The sequence below is a fragment of the Aphis gossypii genome, chromosome 2 (genome assembly GCF_020184175.1).
Source record: "Aphis gossypii isolate Hap1 chromosome 2, ASM2018417v2, whole genome shotgun sequence".
NCBI lineage: Eukaryota > Metazoa > Arthropoda > Insecta > Hemiptera > Aphididae > Aphis > Aphis gossypii.
Window position 1 is genome coordinate 71,839,698 of NC_065531.1, and position 20,971 is coordinate 71,860,668.

At 29.1% G+C, this 20,971-nt stretch overlaps 2 protein-coding genes across 4 annotated transcripts in view; one reads left to right on the forward strand and one right to left on the reverse strand.

The window, feature by feature from the left end:
- Positions 1-7,559, forward strand: part of LOC114121770 (uncharacterized) — a 98,627-nt gene extending 91,068 nt beyond the window's left edge. For both annotated transcript variants that reach the window (XM_050199834.1, XM_027984228.2), the window contains exons 7-14: positions 776-841; positions 933-1,124; positions 1,215-1,431; positions 1,925-2,095; positions 2,161-2,266; positions 2,376-2,535; positions 3,014-3,324; positions 6,410-7,559. In XM_050199834.1, the coding sequence (XP_050055791.1) occupies positions 776-841; positions 933-1,124; positions 1,215-1,431; positions 1,925-2,095; positions 2,161-2,266; positions 2,376-2,535; positions 3,014-3,324; positions 6,410-7,547 (2,361 nt within the window). In that variant the 3' untranslated portion in view covers positions 7,548-7,559. The remainder of the gene's footprint in view (positions 1-775; positions 842-932; positions 1,125-1,214; positions 1,432-1,924; positions 2,096-2,160; positions 2,267-2,375; positions 2,536-3,013; positions 3,325-6,409) is intronic.
- Positions 7,560-18,380: 10,821 nt separating this feature from the next.
- LOC114121769 (vacuolar protein sorting-associated protein 72 homolog) lies at positions 18,381-20,971 on the reverse strand. 2 transcript variants are annotated; one of them, XM_027984227.2, is made up of 3 exons: positions 20,748-20,971; positions 20,237-20,490; positions 18,381-19,272 (listed from the first exon to the last, which is right to left on the reverse strand). In XM_027984227.2, the coding sequence occupies exons 2-3, from the start codon at positions 20,485-20,487 to the stop codon at positions 18,603-18,605; spliced, it is 921 nt and encodes a 306-aa protein (XP_027840028.1). In that variant the 5' UTR covers positions 20,488-20,490; positions 20,748-20,971; the 3' UTR covers positions 18,381-18,602. The 2 variants fall into 2 exon arrangements, with proteins under 2 accessions (XP_027840028.1, XP_027840027.1); XM_027984226.2 differs by having other exon boundaries at positions 20,581-20,970.

Consider the following 20,971-nt stretch of genomic DNA (forward strand, 5'->3'; position numbering starts at 1 on the left):
AAACTATAGTTATGCACTTATTATTTTTGGCTAAACGACTTAAGACCCTTAAGTTATGTATAGTTGAACTTAGTTTAACTCAGTTCAACACTATTTAACTTTTTGTTTTTAATGAATTGGTAAACAAAAATAGTATTGTAAAATATCTACCAACGGAGGTATATTTAATTTCTCTGTAAACTAAAAACTTGATACGCTCTATAGTATGTGTATGAGAATCTATATTTTATTTTCATTCTTGGCATGGTGCAGCTGAATAAATAAATATCACGTTTTTGATACCAAGATAATGCTTGACCAAACATCTGTCGTAAAATATAGCGCCCAATAAATGTCGCGGATTTCGATTAGGGGTTGTTATATTCACTTCTTTTTAATGTGAAATGTGTACAACGGTCACTATACATAGTTATACAGATGTACGCATTGGCGAGGTTAAACTATGATTATTCAAATGTATTATTGCTGAGTTTTTATTTGTTTGGCACCGTAAAGCCCGAATGTGTCGGGGGATAAAAATTATTACCAGCCCATTGAAGATGCTCATTGTTTGAAAAGTACACACTTCGTTTTATAAAATACCATCATGGGCTATTTTCACATTATTACTATGCAAAAATATCATACAACGTGCAAAATGTTTTGTTTGTAACGGATTTACATAAACAAAACAAAATCAAATCCTCTATATAATACCTTCGAATAGTACTCGTCGTTGTTATATTTGATAAACATTATCACAATGGATTTTAATCTTTTTTTTTTTTGTATACAGACTATGCAAATCCTAGAAGAAGAAAAAAATAAATTGGATAACTTTTGCGAACAAAGTTTGAAAAATGTTAGTATTATATTGTATAGTAAAATTTTTAAATTGTATATACAGAATTGAAAAAAAACATGTTGAAATACTGTGTATTTTTTTTTACAAGGCCATGACACAGGAGAGGCGTAGATATGGTTTTGTATTAGAAAGACAGTGTTCGTTGGTTAAACACTGTTTAGCGTATCATACCAACACTCAGTCAATGTACGATGAACATCTTAATGACTGGCTCGACGTGGCTAAGTCTCGTGAACGATTGCCAGAATCTGTTGAAACCATGTTCGCAACAAAACTACGAGTAAATATTAAGACTTATTTGTAGAAAAAATCGATTTACTGTAAGTTTTGATTGTTACCTACATTTATATTATCAATATGAATATTATAGCAAGTAAGCTTCTGGCTGGATGACGATATTAGTTCTCCAAGAATCGATGACGATAGGATTTCGCTGTCATCTCAATTGAGAAAAACGAAATCAATGGACGCGTCTTGCTTGGATGTTCGAGCCCTGAATGATATATCCAGCCCGGTTTTAAATTATCCACTTTCTAGAGCCAAATCAGATTTCAATTTAAACGCATCATCGCAGTCTCTGAACAGAAGTATATAACTATTTATGATATGTACAAAATATATATTATTATGATATGTAAAAATATATATTATTATAATATTATAAGGGTGTTTATGCATATAATATGGATGGTGTTGAAATTGGTTAAGTGTTAATAATTTAAATTATGTATTACACCTAATACACCTATTCATATTTATTGATCACCCCGGGTATTTGTATGACATATAATATACATATTAATTTAAACACCCCTAAGCATTGTTTCAACTCATCATGGTTCTAAAATTTAAATTATTCCACGATTAAGGATTCAGTTGTTGAGTTGTTATTGCTGACTTACAATATTTACATTTATTGATTTTTCACACAGCATCATGCTCAAAAACTTATTAATATTTCAATATTAATTCACAACATTCCATTATGAATTTCGAATGAAGCCATGTGAATTTATTTCTCATTAGGTTACATTGTCACGCATGTCGAATTTCATTAATCAAACTATTGTTAAATTTTAGTGGAGAACGGGTCGAGTCCCGGAAATAATGGATCCAGACCAAAGTCGATGGCTGTAGTCGATAACGGATGGGAATCTCAGGGTGCAAATCTTGTGCAAGCAACACATGCTTATCTATCGAGCGGTGACAATCAACTGAGCTTCCACGAAGGAGACACAATCGCTATATCAGGTAAGTGTAACGTTGAAAAACTCGTGTTTTGTAGGTTATTAATAATGTCACGCTACACGTTTCAGGAGAACGGAACAAAGGATGGCAATTTGGAGAGAATTTACGTACTCAGTGCAGTGGTTGGTTCCCGTTAACATATACCGAACCGGTACTGGACGACTCGGTATTTTCGTAAGTTCATTAAAATGAAAACATTCTACAGATGCATTAATAATTATATTATGATATTATGACATAATATTACTATATTATTATTTTATTTGTATATGTGTGTGTACAGTGACTCGCCATCGTCATATCGACGAAAGGACTCCATGGGCCAGTCAACCGTCTCGAACCATAACAGAAGTGAATCAGCAACGATCGGCAAACAAAACCGTTATCAAACGACGACACTTACAAGATTCGGAGATTCTCTATCTCACAGGAATCCATATCCAGTAAGTTTATTTCCAGACGATTTCTATCATTTTTCATAATTTTATAGTATTAGCCAAAACCCTAAAAAATACATACTTTTATAGCAACGTATATTTTATTATTATTATTATTATTTTCTATACTCGTATTTATTTTGGCACCTCTTCGAATTCAATTCCAACGGTTGTGTTTAAAATGCCAACTAAATTTATTTTGAAATCCTATCGCATTTAAGACAGACAAATATATTATGTCTTTCGTAAACCATTAAAACAATTGTTTAAGTTATTACACAAAAAACTTAAAAAAATGTCGTCCCGTGGAAATTATGATATTTTTCAATGTATTTAAATTATTGATAGATAACTATAACGATCGCGTAGAGTTTTAAATAAGTATTGATTACTATAAAAATGCGCATTTTTCAATTACTCATTATTATAAAATAATTCTATACCTACTTTATACCTATCATGACGAGATCGTTTTTTCACTTAGGCACGGTCCAGGGCAAACAGTAGATCGAATGGTTACGGGATCAACCCTCACGGGCCTCCACCTCCGTCGGTTCCGGCTCCAGTAGTGCCCCGACAGTACGGAGGGCACATACCACCACCAGTCGCATTTTTCCCACCACCACCGCAGACATTGCCACCAGCACCCGGTAAACCAAGTGCGGTCGATAAGAGGACCGGTGGAGTCCATCACCAACACGGAAACGCGAGCTTGCACAGCAGCAACGATAGTGGTTTCAGTAACGATCCACCGCCGGCACCCGAAATCGACTATTCGGATGATGAAAACGCAAGGTAGATACAATATAATATTATTATAATTGTTAACCAAAGTATCGTAGCTATTATCACAATAACTTCAGTGTATCGCTTAACACATGCATGAAACTAGTGTACTATACATCTAACTTTGGATTAAAAAAGTCCAATGAAAACTGAATAAAAAAATTATATTAATATAATTTTTATTTATACAAAGTAGAACAGCATGAACCTAATATTATGTAATATAATATCAGCTATAAAAACGATTAATTAATAATTAAACAAAATTCAAACATTAATAACTGATCTACTTTAAAGAATACATAATATATAATATATTATCTCAAAATTGTTAACAACCAATAAAATAATTTTTAGAAAAAAACTTAAAAGTCTCTACTGTTCATAGTAGGTACTAGGTACCGGATCACGTTATGCGTTTTGTCGGTTTGACCGCATAAAAAAACATGTTGCGGTTGGGAACCGACAGTTTTATACGGTTCCGTAAATCGATCTAGTCTGGCCCCGACGACGCGTTTTATATATTATTAATAATTATAGATGTTGCGGTCGTTTACCGATCAGTTACCGAACGGTTACGTATTATCGATAACTGACAAAACGCATAGTATGATCCTAGTGAAGTTATATAGTATATACCTTGGTTATTGAGTAGGTCTATTAAATAATTTTATTCTAAGCGGTGACAGTTTTCCGATAGGCTCTAACTATTTCTAATGATATTTATAAGTTATTTATATTATCATTAGAAATACAATTTTCTATATTACTATTATATAATATATAGTTGATATAGGTTTATTTAGTTTTTTCAACAATATCTCATAATAATATTACCAGCTTTTATTAATCTAAGTCAGCATCGATGAATCTAACGTAATCTAGTTTAAATAGGTCCATTATGCTAAACAAAATATCAAAAAATTAAACATAATATTTTCAAAATATGTTTATTATGTTTAATAATAAATCTTAAATTATAACATAATAACTACTCGTATAACCATTGAATGAAAAATCGTTGCAATGTCATCGAAATTTAATTTAATCATAAGGTGTAAAAAAATAATTTTTTTTTATGTTTTTAAAATCCTATCTGAATTACTTACAAAGAATCTTTAATTATATTTCCTAGCTTTTGGCCATGGAAAAAAACTTAATAAATATTTATGGAAATCTAAAATATTTTGAAAACTCTATAGTACTTACTTATATTAAAACCTAAGAAATATAAAAATTTTGTGAAAATGTCAAGTATCAATGTATCATAAATTATTTATTTATATTTTTCATGAATATTCCAGTGTTTCTTTAATTATTACTCTGTTTTTCTTGATAATTCTTAAAAATACTGGAAATTTTACTTTATTTTAATTTTTACTTTTGATATACCAAAGTATATTAATTTATTGCTAGAAATCATTGAAAACTTTGAAGATTAAATTATTTGTATTACTTCCAAAAAGTGATGAAAAAATAATATTTAGTGTTTACTACGCAATATGAAATTTTAAATATTACAAAGGTAGTAAATTTTAATAACAAATTCAGGTATCATTTATTAAAATTTAAAAATATTTTTTTAATATGTTATTTGATAATTCAAAACTGTGCTAGTATGTATATGGTATATTACAAATCGAAATTTTTCATTTGATCATAAATTATTTGTAGGTACACATTGGTTTATCTGTAGAATTTCTTAGATTTAATTTAAATTGAATACATTTTTAAGCGATTAACAATAATTGTATTATATTATATTTAAAATATTTATTGATATACCTACAGCTTGGCGATGTTTACACGCGTATACCTAATTGGCAAATAAATTAATATATTTTAACTATTTTCTCAGTATTTTTCTTTTTCTTTGATATTTTTAGTTTAAAAAAAAAAAAACAACAATTAACACTTCGTTATTCAAATCAAATCCAATTATAATCAAGCTATTTGGTGTTTGTGTATTAAGCTTATTAAAACTATTTAGAATAATTTTGTCATGCGAATTATATAGACGCGAACCAATAACCTCATTTTCACATATTGCTTTATGTAGCTTTATATAGTATGTATAGTCTGTTCGAGCTTTGAGCTAATGTATTCCCCATGACGATTTATCAATATTCGTGATTGTAAATAAATCCGTTGTTATAAACTAGAATAATACCCACGTGTTCGTTATTTGCTGTTGACATTCATATTTTATAAATAGTAAAATATATTTATATAAATTATCGGTACCATATGTAGAATTACAATAACACGATTAAAAGAAACCGTACCTGTTTTTAATCGTCTTTAACAAACCAAATACAGGTGGGATAATCTAACAAACAAAATTTATTAATCACAACCTAACAAAAAAATAAATCAATAATAGATATTATTATCTATATTATATTAATTTATACTAATACGCAATTTTTTTTCATCGTACCAATGACTTTACTTGTACACATAGTATGGGGAAATAGATTATCATTGAAAATGTATTGTCAAGTCAAGTAAAAAAAATATATACAGGGATACTGCATCAGCATTAAAAAAATTTTTACCGTAAAGCTGTATAATATATTAATATGGAATATGAAAAGCAGTAACCTAACTAATTTATATAACTTTACTAAAGAAAATCATTGTTAATCAAAAGCCGACGTCATATAAATATAAAAGAGAGAAGAAACACAAACGCCATAGGTACCTGCAAACAGCAGTGTTAACGCCAAAAATTGTGATATTTTAAAGCACGTTGATGTTAGAACTAATAAGACTGTTTTTCTGGTCAAATTTCGACGAATGGGCGTACTATTTTATAATAATACCATGTTTAATATTGTAATAACGCAGCAATAACACAAATTAACCCGCGCGGTGATGGGTGAAGGCGCCTCTAATTTTATGCTATTTTATACGAGGGCTTGAACTCGTAGCTATAAACACGTGACTGGTTACCTAACCACGGTTACAGTAAATGGTTTTCCGTGGTGTCTGTGATATATGGTGATGGTGATGATGGTGTTGGTTGTGGTGTTGGTGGTGCTAATATAATATTAGCGCACGTTAATGTAACCGAGTATGATGTTTAAACCAGAACGATGGTCAAAGATCCGAAGAAAGGTTCCAAACAGCAAGCGGCGGCGAATTACAGGTCGTCCGAAGAGGACCGCGGTTACCACCGTCAGGGTCATCATCAGAACCAGACGATGACGATGACGACTGGCGGCGGCGGCAGCAGACAGTCGACGGGCACGCTGAAATCGTCGTACAACGGCGGCGGCGGAGGGATGAACACCGGAAGGCGGAATACGGGCACGTCGACGATGATGCGGCAGAGCACTAGCGTCGGACACCTGTCGTCGTTCGGCGACGGTCTGCAGCAGTCCAGGCAAGCGAATTCGGCGTACAACGACGACGACGACGACGGGTTCACCGCTCAGGGCAAGAAGATCAAGAGGACAAAGTCCATGTGGAAGTTTAAGAAGTCGGGAGGGGCCGACGAAGGGCTGTTGACCGGCATGTCCATGTGGAAGCACAGGTCGCTGGTGGACGTGAACGCCGCGGAAGCGGAAGAACAGCAACAGCTGCAACAGCACAACAACTACAACAACAACAACAACAACAACAGTAACAACAAGTCGACGGCGGGCACGCCCGTGGCCAACAAGAAGTTTACGGTGGCCTCGTGCCGGGACATCGACATAGCCGGCGGCGGCGGCGACGACGACGACACCCAGACGATAATGAACGGCGGCGGCGGCGGCGGGTCGTCGACGATGCTGCGGCGCGCGACTTACGACAACCGCAACAAACAGCAACCGATGCAGCATCGGAGCAGGAGATCGTCCTCGTCGAGTTTCGGCGGCGGCGACGACTCCGAGTCGTGCATCGTTGTGGACGACCACTTGAAGAACGTCCGTTCGGCACCGGCGCCCGCCAGCCTGTTGCCCAGGACCCGATTGATCAAGCAGACGGCCAACGGCCAGGCGATCGGCGGCGCCAACGGTCAGTCGCAGTCGGCCGGTCACCACCATCAGACTTCCATGACGATGCCACCCCCGCCGCCTCCGCCGCCCGCAGTCCGTACCGCCACGGCGGACGACGGATACGCGCAACACGACTCGGACGCGGACATCCGGTTCGAGAGCTCCAAGCTGCAGACGTTCAAGTACATCAACGCGACACACAACGACGGATGGTACGACTCGTGGGGAGAGAAGCGAAAGAAGTAGGATGCGTTAAAGGTAAAAAAAAAAAAAAAAACAAAGCGTTCGTGTGACTTATTATCATCTACGAGATAATAATACGTCTATGTAATACATAACTATACGCTTGCGTGTGGGTGCGCGTGTATAAGCGATCCACGGCAGAGACTATTCGTGCCACGGAAATTTGGTGCGTGGGTAATCCAATAATATATAATCGAGAATGTGCGCCTCGGAGCCTGTGATTTTTTTTTTTTTGATTTTCCATTTTATGGAGTGGTTCGCTAGAGGATCTGTTGGCTCACGAAAAACGAACATCGTTTCGATTGGATTTAGTTTTAGAATTATAATTTATACTTTTGTCCAAACCACTCAAATTAATGTGTTAAAAACACTGTAGTTTATATTTAACGGAATTTAAGATGGATTAAATCCACTGGCGTTACTTAATTTGTCACGGGCAACGCTGTACAAAATAACCATAATTAATAAAATATAAATATATCAAATATATAAATGGATGACCCTCGTGCAAATTCACAGTTTTCGATCTATTTTCATAGACTTTTGTCAACATCACTTTCAGCAAAACCCGTACACTACTTTTTCCTTTCAACACAAACATGTTGAATATAGTTGTGTAATGAAAAACTTTCAATTTTTTTAATTTTCGATTACAGGAATAATTTATACCTAGTTTTTATGATGAGATATAATTGTAGACATATATTTTATCAAAACAACCCACATAATTTTGTTAAAAATCTATGCAGTTTACAATTAACGGAGTTTAAAAAGATATAGATCCACGGGTAATGCCATACAAGATAAGCTAGTAATATATTATATTATTATATAATGATTGTTAAGTACCGGCGAAACCGTCAGTTTTATTGTTGTACTTGCAAAATTTAGTGACCGAAACATTGTGCACTGTAATAGCGGTACCTACCTTAAACGACCATTCTACTGCAAAATATTATTTTTATCGATTTAAATTCCTGAATTCTACAGTCTGTGATAATAATTTATACAAATCACAATAAAATGAATAATCTTTTCCGGCATTATACGTCCAGATGCATAAGGTTACGGTTTAAATACATGTAATGTCTAAATATAGTCCGAATCTACATTCGAAAATTTAACGATTCGTGTAATTATTTTCTACCATATAACATGCATCTGAAGCGGATTATTATTACAATATTGTCACTCGTTTTGATGAAATGCCGAAAAATAAGTCGAGTTAAACAATGTTTACTCGGTTTACTTTAGATCTTGTTTTTAAATGAATCATTCAAATTTAATTATTAAAATCGATTACTGTAAAATGAAATTAACAAATGATTGCCCGCATTGAACAACGAACAAACTTCCTACTTTTGTTTACATTCATTAAATCACATATTCTTTGAAAGTATAATATAATGATTATTTAAATTAAAAATTATTAAAATTCTACATTTTTACATAGTTTTATCATATTTTACTATTTTCGGAATTTTCTATTGTATAAAATTATTATTTTATTTTTCTTTACAGGCTCGATCTTTTGTGTATTTTTAATCAAATCCTAAATATCTCGTTTTTCAATTATTCTTATCTGCTTATTTTTATTATTTTTTTTCTCGTTACTAGTCTTATCAAATATTTTATATCAGGTACAATTTTATAATTCATGAAATTATCCATTTAATAATCTTTTTTTAGAAAAATACTAAAAAGTTTTCAGTATTTTTTTACAATCTGAATAATATATACATATTATTATAGGATAGAGTGAAACTGCAGTATAGCAGTAATGTTTATTTATTTTTGTTATACATGCGCGTATAATTTGAGAATTCGACAGACCTATAAAATTATTACTAGCTAAATACGAGATACCTATCTATATTATTATTTATTACGCTGTTTATCATCGTTTATTATATAAACAACCAAGCGACGTCGTAAATTTGCACAGTCGAATTATAGACGGCGTCGGTGTTGGCGGAGGAGAGTTGGTAAACAAATGGTCTTTATAATTCGGTTAAGGTGCTCCTCGTATAAAGCAGATGATGTAGTTCTACACTGGTATCTATGCATTTGTACGTATACAGTGGCAAGACCCGACAGACCTATTTTATCCGATATAAATTCTGACTTACGATCAAACAGCGAACTTTAACGTAATTACTGTTATCAATTAATTCTTAGCGAACGGAGCAAACATTTTATGAGTCTTAGTATAATAGTTAAAGTAGCAGTAGTGTTCTAGTAATAGTTAGCAATATACTTAGTAATAGTAGTAGTAGGTATAGTAACAGTAGGAAATAACTATATAGTAATGCAGTTACTTACTATTTGTACGTCATAAAAATGATAATATACTGTGGCACTGTGCCCGATATTTATTCAGTGCGCATAATGGTCTGTTTTATTCAATGTTATTTTTGCTTTATTTATTTATTTTTTTATTTTGAACTGACATGGAGCTACTAGCTGTTCTATTGATAATAAAAAGACGCATTATACTGTTTCGAGTTAGTTTGTTTTGTTTTGGTATATTTGAACAGGACAAAGTGGTCCGCAAATAAAGCTACACAATAACAGCGTTGTAAAAACAACTAAAAATTGCATCACTGTGTTTTAAACGTTAAAACCTATTAAAACAATTAAGTGTACATTTTTTTTTTTTTTTTTTACTGTAGTCGAGTTGCCTTGAATGGTGTTTTGTATCATTGAAACGAAAATCAATATTTTATTTTAACGGTTGCTATACGTACATTGTACATGACATACGACAATCGTTTGTTGTTCTTAGAAAGTATTTCCTTTTTATGTTTAAACTTTAAATGTAAATAAAGCATATTCATTATACCTACATACATGTATAATATATACATATAGTACAAGTTAACAAAACAAAAATACACACAAGATAAAAAAACTCGTCAACGACTCAAAATTCTATAGCTATGATATACGTATACGTAAAATGAACGTCGTATATAATATAATATATATAATATTATACAATATACACATAGATGACTTTCGAATGTATATATTTTGAACATGAATAATATTTTAAATTTTGTTGAGCTTAGTTTTTTCATCAGAGTAAAGTTAATGGTTCGAAACGAAAAGAAAAAAAAATACATATTACTTTTTCCACTATTTCCCATCTTAAATTATTCCTCTCGCGATCAACGTGGACAATTTATAATTCACGATGCATATATTATTATATTATTATTTACTATTAAACATATTTATTATTCGTGTTATATGCGTATTAAAACGACTTAATACTACATATAACGGGGAAAATTATTGATAAGTAGTGGGAAGAGAGGGTTTCCGGCATGTTCAGCGAAGGAATGGAGGTAAGGAGGTAGAAAAGTGATAGTTAAATACGTTCTGAAGAAAATTATAGTAAGAATAGGCCATAGTAAAAGTGATTATTAGTGGTCTCCCGTTTAAAAAGGACGTGAAGGCATGTGAAGTGAATATTATATATATATATATATATATATGATGGTTATATACAGATATATGTGTAGAAATTAAATGTTGTTATTAAGAGTGCAGCGTACCCCCGTTGCATGAGACAAAGGCAAAGAGAAGAATAAGAAAAAGCTGTGGGTGTTTTAATTTCGCTAACTGCCGTATAATAATGTACCTTATTTCAAGCTGCTATAACAATGCTACTGTCTACTGCTGTGTGTATGTACTGTGTTTCGATCTCACGAAAATACGATATATATGTATTAAGTGACTAATAACATAATACTATAGATCTATCAATATTAATAAAAGTCAATGTTTATGTGTGTGTAAGCGATAAACTGTCGAATTTATCGTACTTGTGTTTCTGTAGTTTAGTAGTACGTATGGATAATATCATAAGCTATATTATACTATACCTCGCGGATACGCATCTCAAAGCTAAATTTTAAAATATTATAACTTAAAAAGGGTTTCATAGCAAGGATTGATAAGCTCACGAAAAACGAATAATTTTTTTGTTTATAATATATTATTGCCATTGGTTACAGAAAATAAAAGAACTGTTATGATTGAATATAATTTTATATTTGGAGTCATAACGATTCATTTGAATCGTTCATTTTGAATCATTTCAATTAATTTAAATGTGGTAAAAATCTGCATTGCAGTTCACATTAATTAATGGAGTTCAAAAATAAGTGATAAATTGACTACGGGTGTTTAGTTTATCAAAGGCAATGCCGTGCATGATCAGCTAGTATAGTTATAATATAATATTTGTACTTTTTATTAATAGGTATCGTATCCTAATGAGTGCATTTTTGTATTTCAGGACGAATGTGTTCGCGACAATCAAACTACGTAAAACCAACACCAACGACCGGTCAGCGCCGAAGATCAATATATAATATAGTATATTATTATTATTAATCATAGAAAATATACATGCCTATGTAGCATGATATTTTATAATTTTTTTTCACGATTCACGCTATCATTTAAAAGTGAACGATTTTCTTCAAAATATTTTATCATAACATACTTTTAATAATTATTGTTATATTATATAGTTATAGTCGTTTTTACATACCAAAAAAAAAAAAAAAAAACACTGTATATACTCAACATATGCAGGCCGAACATTGCTCAACTAATCTAATAGCGTCCGAACTCTATGTGTACACTACCGTTGTTGAAAATGTGAACAGTTATTGAGGTATATCTATTAGGTGTGCAACATTTTAAGTATTCATCATAACATGTATTCTATGTATGTGAGGTTACGCGATTGTAATTTGGTTTTTTCTTTTTTTTACCAACAATCAGGCCAGACCACCACCGATCGTAAATGATATGTACTACTATTATTATATTATATGTTATTACGATTACGTTTTTTTATTTTTCAGTTCGCTTTCTTCGGTAGATATACGTCATACACATATAAGTAGGTAGATATTATTATGTAGAATAGATAATACGTAAAATTAAATTATGTCTGTTGCAAAACTTATCAATAATACGTTATACTCGGACAGCGTATACGTTAATATTACTCGCACACGATATAGGTATTATATTATTAGTGAATAATAACAACGATAATACGTTGACACGAGTCGTTTTAGCCAATTATTATTTCTTTGACACTTTAATAATATAGTAAAAGGATATTTCAAACGTAACTTTATAAAGGCGTACGTGTATAACATTGTGTTACGATTATTATTTTTTCACGCGTAGGGTCCGGCGATTTTTTATTTTTATTTTTTTTTTTTTCATAAATTTTTATTTGTTTTATACAACGTGTTATAATATTGAACTATATTTTATATTATAGGTATTATTCTTGCGTTCCGTCCGTATCGAACGTATTATTATTATATTATTACGATATACGTCGTATAATAATATGTAGGTAGGCGGGGCATCATATAGGTACTTTACGGGCGTAAAGTAACGTCTTTAAGGTAAAGTTTACGCGCGCGCACATATACCATTTATTATTATATAATACATAAACTATAGCTATTAAGTATAATGTGGACTCGATAATATATCATGAAAAATGATTACCGCCCGAGATATACATACATGCAATATATATTATACAGATAATATGTCTATAATATTTTCGTATTATTATATCATATAATATTATCGAATCGGTATAGATATTATTATTATATTCTATACACACTATGTATAGAGTCGTATATATAATATGACTCTGATCTGTATACCCATTATAATAATAATATGTATCATTTGTGGTGACGTAACGTTTCAATCGTAACATCGCCAAAATCGTTGTGCCCATTACGCAACCGTGTGCATATATATAATAGCTGGTGTGTGTATGGAGATCCTATACTTATCATTATAATATTATGTATATCACACGTACAGCGTTTACCGATTTCAAATTCCATTCCGTCGTCACCGCGTCACCGCCGCATACGAAGAACTTTGGGTCCAAATTGTTTTTTTTTATTTCGACGCGACTTTGTACAATATATATTTTATACGAGTAAATAAATGTGCACTTTAACACGTGGCCTACTGCAGGCTACATTATGCATTTAGTAGTATCTCGTCCCGACAAGTCTACTATTATAGTCGTTTAAATTTTTTTTTAAAAACAATAAATTTGAATCCCGATTCCGTACTATTCGACCAATCGAATAATTATTCGAGTCCTAACCGTTATGCGTATATCGTTATACGTATTATTCGTATCAATGTCTTATGTGCGCGTTTGTTTTCTGTTTTTAATTTTAGTCTGTAAATATCGAATAACCATTTTATACTATACAGCTTATTACATTGTATGATAGGTAACACTATACATTAATATTAAGATCGGTATTAATTTTATGTTTGTTATTCGAACAATAACAGTATTATATGTTATATTTATCAAAACTATATGTACCACCTACCTAATATTATAAATATCGGTAATATTTAAAAACTTCAAATTTCTCTAAACACTTTTTATTTTGGTGTCTATACAATCAGAACATTTTCTATGTGTACTTATAGCCTTATAGGTACATATTATTATAGTCTATACAATCTATATAATATATTATAATCGCATATTATGTATAATATAATTATTATCATTATTATTTCGCTGTTTGATAGATTTTTGTACGTAAAATAATTTACAAATTTATATAAAGATACTATTCGTATCTTCTATTATTATTATTATTATTATTATTATTTTTTTTTTTTTATTGTATTTTATGTATATTGAAGGTACACGGGATATATTATTATTTTATTATTATTATCATCAATCAAATAAGAGTCTGGAATGGTAGTTCAAACAGACGTGAAACGTAAATCGTTATTTACATTAAATAATAAAATAATTTGCCAAATTTTTAAAAACATAAAAATTTGAACAAATTTTTTTATTGGCTCTTTATATTATTATTATTATTGTATTATATTATATATAATATAATATATAATTATTGAGCTAGTTATACCGATTTTAGTTTTGTTTACGAAGGATGATTGTACGACCACTCTACTCTTGTGTTATATTATATTATTATATATATTTTTAATCAAATACTGTTATTATAATGTAATCAATAATTAGTTGAAAATGCATAAATATTTTATTCATGTACCTACACGTCTTGTTCTATGTGTTTTGTCATATCCCAATCCTGTTTAACGGTTTTTTTTTTATTAATCATAACTGCAGACATATCGGTAGTATTGCAAATAAATTACCCACTTTGAGTACCTATACTATAATATATTCCTAATATGTTTTAAAATAACCCAAAACGTTTTTAAATATTTTATTCCTATAAAAATAAACCTTTAACCATTAATATGATAATTATTATTTCTAACGTTTTCCTAGAAGCTATTACAATAATATACATAATTTATACACATTTTAAATCAACAACTTAATCTTCTGTTTTAATGATTTTACTATTAAAAATATGTTTGTTAGTTAAAAATATTTTTATTTTTTTTATAAATACGAGAACATATACTAGAGTATTATACTTTTAAACTATAACTAACAAAATGAATTAAGAATTTTTGATTTATGTTTATTGTTTAAAATGTTTTTTTCGAATAGCACGAACAGGTAATATTATTATTCACTATTTAATGACTAATGATGCGATATGGTCTTTATACATGGATTTTATAGACATTGTAGATCTTAGTGTAACAATGCAGTATTATAATTATTATTAAGTACACAAAAAAATTACCACCGAAGAATATTTTTATACTTCAATAATAAGTAGGTAGTTATGCTTATGTGTGAATACTTAAAACTAATATAATATCTTCAAGAGAGTAAATAATTTATGAGTTTATTATGACTCGAATAATTAAATTTGATACCAGAATACAGAAACAAAAACATATTATGTCGGTACTTCTAAATTAAGCACAGAAAATATTTTTCTAATTCGTATATAAAAAAAAAATTTAATTTTTTATTAAAAGTATTTTTCCAATACTTATCAGCAAAGCTTTACTTGTGAGGGAAAACAGTTAGAATTTACAGAATACACAATATGGTATTTGCTTCAACAACCAATCTACTCAGTACTCCGATAAAATTTAAATATTTCTTCGTATTTATTTTGAAGTTTATTTTCTAAAATAAGTGTATTATGATAAGTAAATAAAAACCTAATGTGTAATTAATAATACTTATTATGGTCCATGAAGAAAATGCAACTATATGGTATTAGTGTAATTAAATGGCCTATTTGAGGCGCCTTGTCAATCGTACAATATTTAAGTATTATATTAAATTTAGGCGTGTATAATAATAATAGTATATTAATATTATTATTTATTATTGAAATACAGCATAGAAATAGTTGTATAAATTAAATTATAAGTATGTAACCTAAGTATGTTACATTGAAAATGTATATAAAAATTAGACGCTAAATAATTAATAATGCCAAACGAATAGCCTATCATATAAGCGAATCTTATATATCTTATATATTTTATAACTTAGGTATATCAATTTATACCAGTATAAGTTAAAGTACCAGATATTAGGCAAAAAAAAAATGATAATAATAATAACAATAAATAATTTTGCTTAATATAATAAAATCTTAATTTCAAATATTTTATCATTGTAATACAATATTAATTATAATTACTTGAGTTTTGATTCTAACTTCTAATAATATTCTTGTAGATAAAATTTATTGTAAAATAATCATAAAATTCAGTAGGTAATAATTTTTGAAAAAAAAAAAAAATCTGTAGAACTTAGTATGTTGCAGTAGGTTATTGGGTTTAGAGTACTCGGTATTGAGTACCTATATCACTACATCAATAGCTAGTTGAGTTCAATTTGAATTCAATGAAATACATTTAAACAAATGTTAGATATTAATTTTATTATTACATGGTACCTAGGTCGTAGAATAGTAACAATAGGTTTCTGGACTAGTGGGATTGTGATGTTAATACTTCAAAATATTAATCTAAAAGTAAAATGTTTCAAGTTTTAAAATTTTTTGAGATGAAATTGTTATTTTATGTTAGAAATTGTAATGTACATTTTGTCCACATTTGAACATAAAAGTTACAACTATAATATAAATACTTTTGTATTATATAATTATAAATTATTTTTTAATTGTTTTGAGAAAAACTTTAAAGGAATCCAGTAATAATTTTTCTAGCTTTAGTTACTAGATTGAAAAGATTTTGAATTTTTAAAAAGGAAATAATTTATCAAATCATTAAATATTTCAATATTAATTGTATAGGTACACAAAATTGTACCTTTTTTTACATATCACACAATAGATACATTTTTTTAATTTAAAATACAAAAAATATATCATTTATATTTTATATACAATGTTATAAATTATACAGTATACAGTATACAGGTTATGAAGTATGTTGATAGGTTAACTTTACTCATTATCAAATTGTTTTATCTAAATTTAATAGTAAAATAAATAAAAATATTAGCATTTAAGTATTTTTGCAAATTTAGATAAACACTATGTGAATATTAATTTAATTATTGACACTATAAAATGTTAAATAATATTTACTTACTTTAAGTCTTAAAGTATAGCTTTAGTAAATAATATTTAATCAAATCTAACCATTTGTTTCATTAATTTTGGTAATAATTTGAAAAAACATGCCTTGTGTTATTTTAATATGCTATATCATATAATATACAGAATAATATATTATAATGTAATATTGTGAGTATTCATAGGTATTCTAAGATGGTATACAACAGGCTTGTATATACTATAGATTAAAGGAAGACATTTTCTTTAGAGATCATAATATGAACAATGTCTTAAAATAATAGTTTTTAAAAGAAAAAAACTGAAAAAAAAATAGATAGCAGGGCCCCTATAATAAATGTTTGTCCGGGTCCTTTATAAAATTTCCAAAAATACAATTTACCATTTATACAACAATTTTTGGAATAATATTTGTTTTTTAATTATACCAATTCAAATTCAATATTTACTGTTAAGATGGGATAACATCTGTCAGGTCAGTTAGTAAATTATAAAAAATCAAGTCATAAGCATTTTAACATTAATAATGTCTTCTATTTTTTTATTACAATAATGTCTAAATTAAAAAAGAAAAAAAACAAGTATATTTTAATTTATATTTAGTATATTTTTTTTAAGTTGAAATTTTATTTTGCAGGCTTTGAGCTCAGCGTCATCAATGGTTAAATATTAAATTAACTATCATTAATCAATGACTATGTACATATTTCATAAAATGTTATTTTACAATATTATTTAATATAAAATAAGTATTTCTGCTAAAATGTCAACAGTCCCACAGGCCTTTAAAATAGCCAGGCCTCTGTAATCAAGGTCCATCAATCCCCCCCCCTCTTGTGGGGGCCCTGGTAGATAGATAGGTATATGATAAGCATTGCCAGTATTGGCTTATTATTAATACATGACAAGAATTAATAGAATTATGTTCTTTTCAATAAATATATTTTCATAAAAATATGTATAAAAAAATCTGAAAATCCTACCATTTTTCAATAAGCACTTTGTTATTATTATTAATTTAAAAACATTAGAATGAACATTTATAGTTTTGGGAAAAAACATTTCATTAGTTGTATATCCTTTGACCAAAGTCTAAGTATGCCTATGTGTATACCAGATAACTAATAAACTTAATTTTTAACATGTTTTTCAAATTATTAACATAATTTCTACTACATATTCACTATTAGGATCATATTCATCACTATTTAGGAGAAACAACTATAACGCCAACTATCAAATACACCAACTATGGAGTTCAACTTCAAAATATTAGACATTATAAAATGTTTATTAACTTTTTATTTATTACAAATTACCAATTTTTAAATACAATTTGAATTTAAAAAAGTCAAATTATAATTTATAAATATATTACAATCAAAAAAAATTTGAATGTCCAATGATCAATAAGTTATCTTTTAAGTATAAAAATAATTAATTAATACCTTATTATTAAATACAATTTTAAGATCAATTCTAAAAGTAAATTTATTTTATTTTATTTATTAGCAAATGCTTCATCTAAATGCATTGAGTATACAGATCTTAATATTGAAAATATTTTTTGATTTTTATAAGGGTGGCCAGTTAAAGGATCTCTGTATCTGGCATAATCTTCAGTAAATACACACTGTCTGTGTGGTTTGATTGGTTTGGCTACTTTCTTGGGGAACATTCGTTCAAACTCATGAGGTTCATTCACTGTGATGGTAGTTCGCTCACAATACTCACTGCGTTCACGTTTCACGTCATGTTCTTCACCTTCGATATTTACAGTATCATCTTCAGCTAACAATGGATATGCTTTACTAAGGAATTTTACAGAAGTTAAGTATGTGACACGAGGTTTAGCTCTTGTCTGTTTTCTAGCCAATTCTAATTTTTCAAATTTTTCTAATGATTTTAAATTCTCTTCTTCAGTAAGTTTTGCTTCTTCCAACAATTGTTGCTGTGAAGGCATTTCCTCTGGAGGCAGTGGTTTATTTCGTTTGATTTTACTAACACGTTCTTTAATACGCTCAATTGTCTCTTGAGATTTAACTGCTGTTGATTGTCGTATTGACTTCCGTTCATATGAAGTCTCAGCCACCACCTTTTCCGTGATAGAACGTTTTCTTTTAGGAGCTTCTCTTTGTTCAACAGGTTTTGGCGCCTTTGGCTCTTGATATCTAAAATAAATTTGATAAATTATGAATTAGTTAGAATAATAATAATAATAATAAAAAAAAATAGATTAAAAAAGTCTATAGTGCAGTGATTCTCAACATTTTTATATACCAATATGACATATGACCAATAAACTTTTAATATTTTTATAGTTTACTTATAACTTGAAAGAAAATCCAAATCTTCATTACTACTATTATACACAACTTCAATACTATTGTCATTTTCATAATTTAAAAAGCAATAATCATACATTATATAATGTTTAGTAGCACTCAACATAACCATTTATGCAACTATATGAATTATGCATCTAATTTACTTTTATCCAAAATATTGTTCAGCATTTTTTTTTTTTGTAAATATCATAGAATAAAAATATACTTTTGATTAAAACCTAAGCAGATAAATAACATTTTTGATCATATAGATCACATTACCAAATAAAGTGAAAAATAAAATATATATATAATAATTTACTTAGATACAGTTACTGTACACATAGTATATACTGTTATTATAATAATTATCTAATAAGTAAAAACTAATATCAGTGATTATACTTAGTATGTATATTATTATTAGATAGGCATATATTAACAATAATTTTAAAACTTAATTTTCATTAACGTTTTACGATAACTACTTAATGAATACTAATTAAATAGAAAATGTATATTGTGATTTGTTAAAAATAACTGAATGTTTTATACTTTAATATAGTGTAGGTGCCTATATTAAAATAATGAATGTGTTCAATAATTTATAATTTTAAACATTTAAAGAATAATAGGTATTAAAATTTTTAATTTTTCAATTTAAGTGTTTGCATTTAATTTATGCTTTCCAAAAACTAAATACTAGTATATTATTGCTGAGTATACTACAATATTTATAGGTAATTAAAAGTTTTTCAAACATATTTGTACCAAAAAATTAAACAATGTGTAATTGTAGTGCACCCACCTATTTGTTTTTTTTTGAGTTAATTCTTCATCTTCTACGTCTGATATCACTTCATCATTTTCATCAATACTAAAATCTGAATCAACTTCATCTGGTGCTTCTTCATCGACAAAATGAAAATCATTGTCTTCTTCATCTTCATTAAAACCACCATATGTAGTCTTATAAAAGTCATCATCTGCTTCTTCTTCATCCAATAAACGTGCTAGTTTATTGCCGGCATTTGAACGACGTTCCCTTTCAGCAGCCATAGCCTGAAACAATCATATTTTGAACATTGATAAATCACATACATCAAAACAGCATAAAGACATGTACAAATGTAAAATAATATATTAACGCACAATTTTAAATACAGCACTGACAGTTGAATTAAATGTTTTCTCAGAAGTATTAGGTGTATGTTTTTATAGTGCAAACCGTAAATTACATATAATCTATCAAAAACATGATTTATCCGTTGTTCAATGCTTGATTGTGAAGATATTATAAATGTAACTTATGTGCATACTTTGTGATACAATCGTTTGTTTAGGCAAAATGCAAATCAATCATAATAAGAAATTCATACAGCTCAAAACAGTTGAATACTGTAGAAATAATTTATTAATTTAATAACTTATAAATTCTTTTATTATATTTTTATTTTAACTTTTCGGCACTATTAGTTTTTACTTTTAAGTTTTAGCTCAAACTCGACAAACTCCTTAAATGCTGCTATCACGATATGACAGT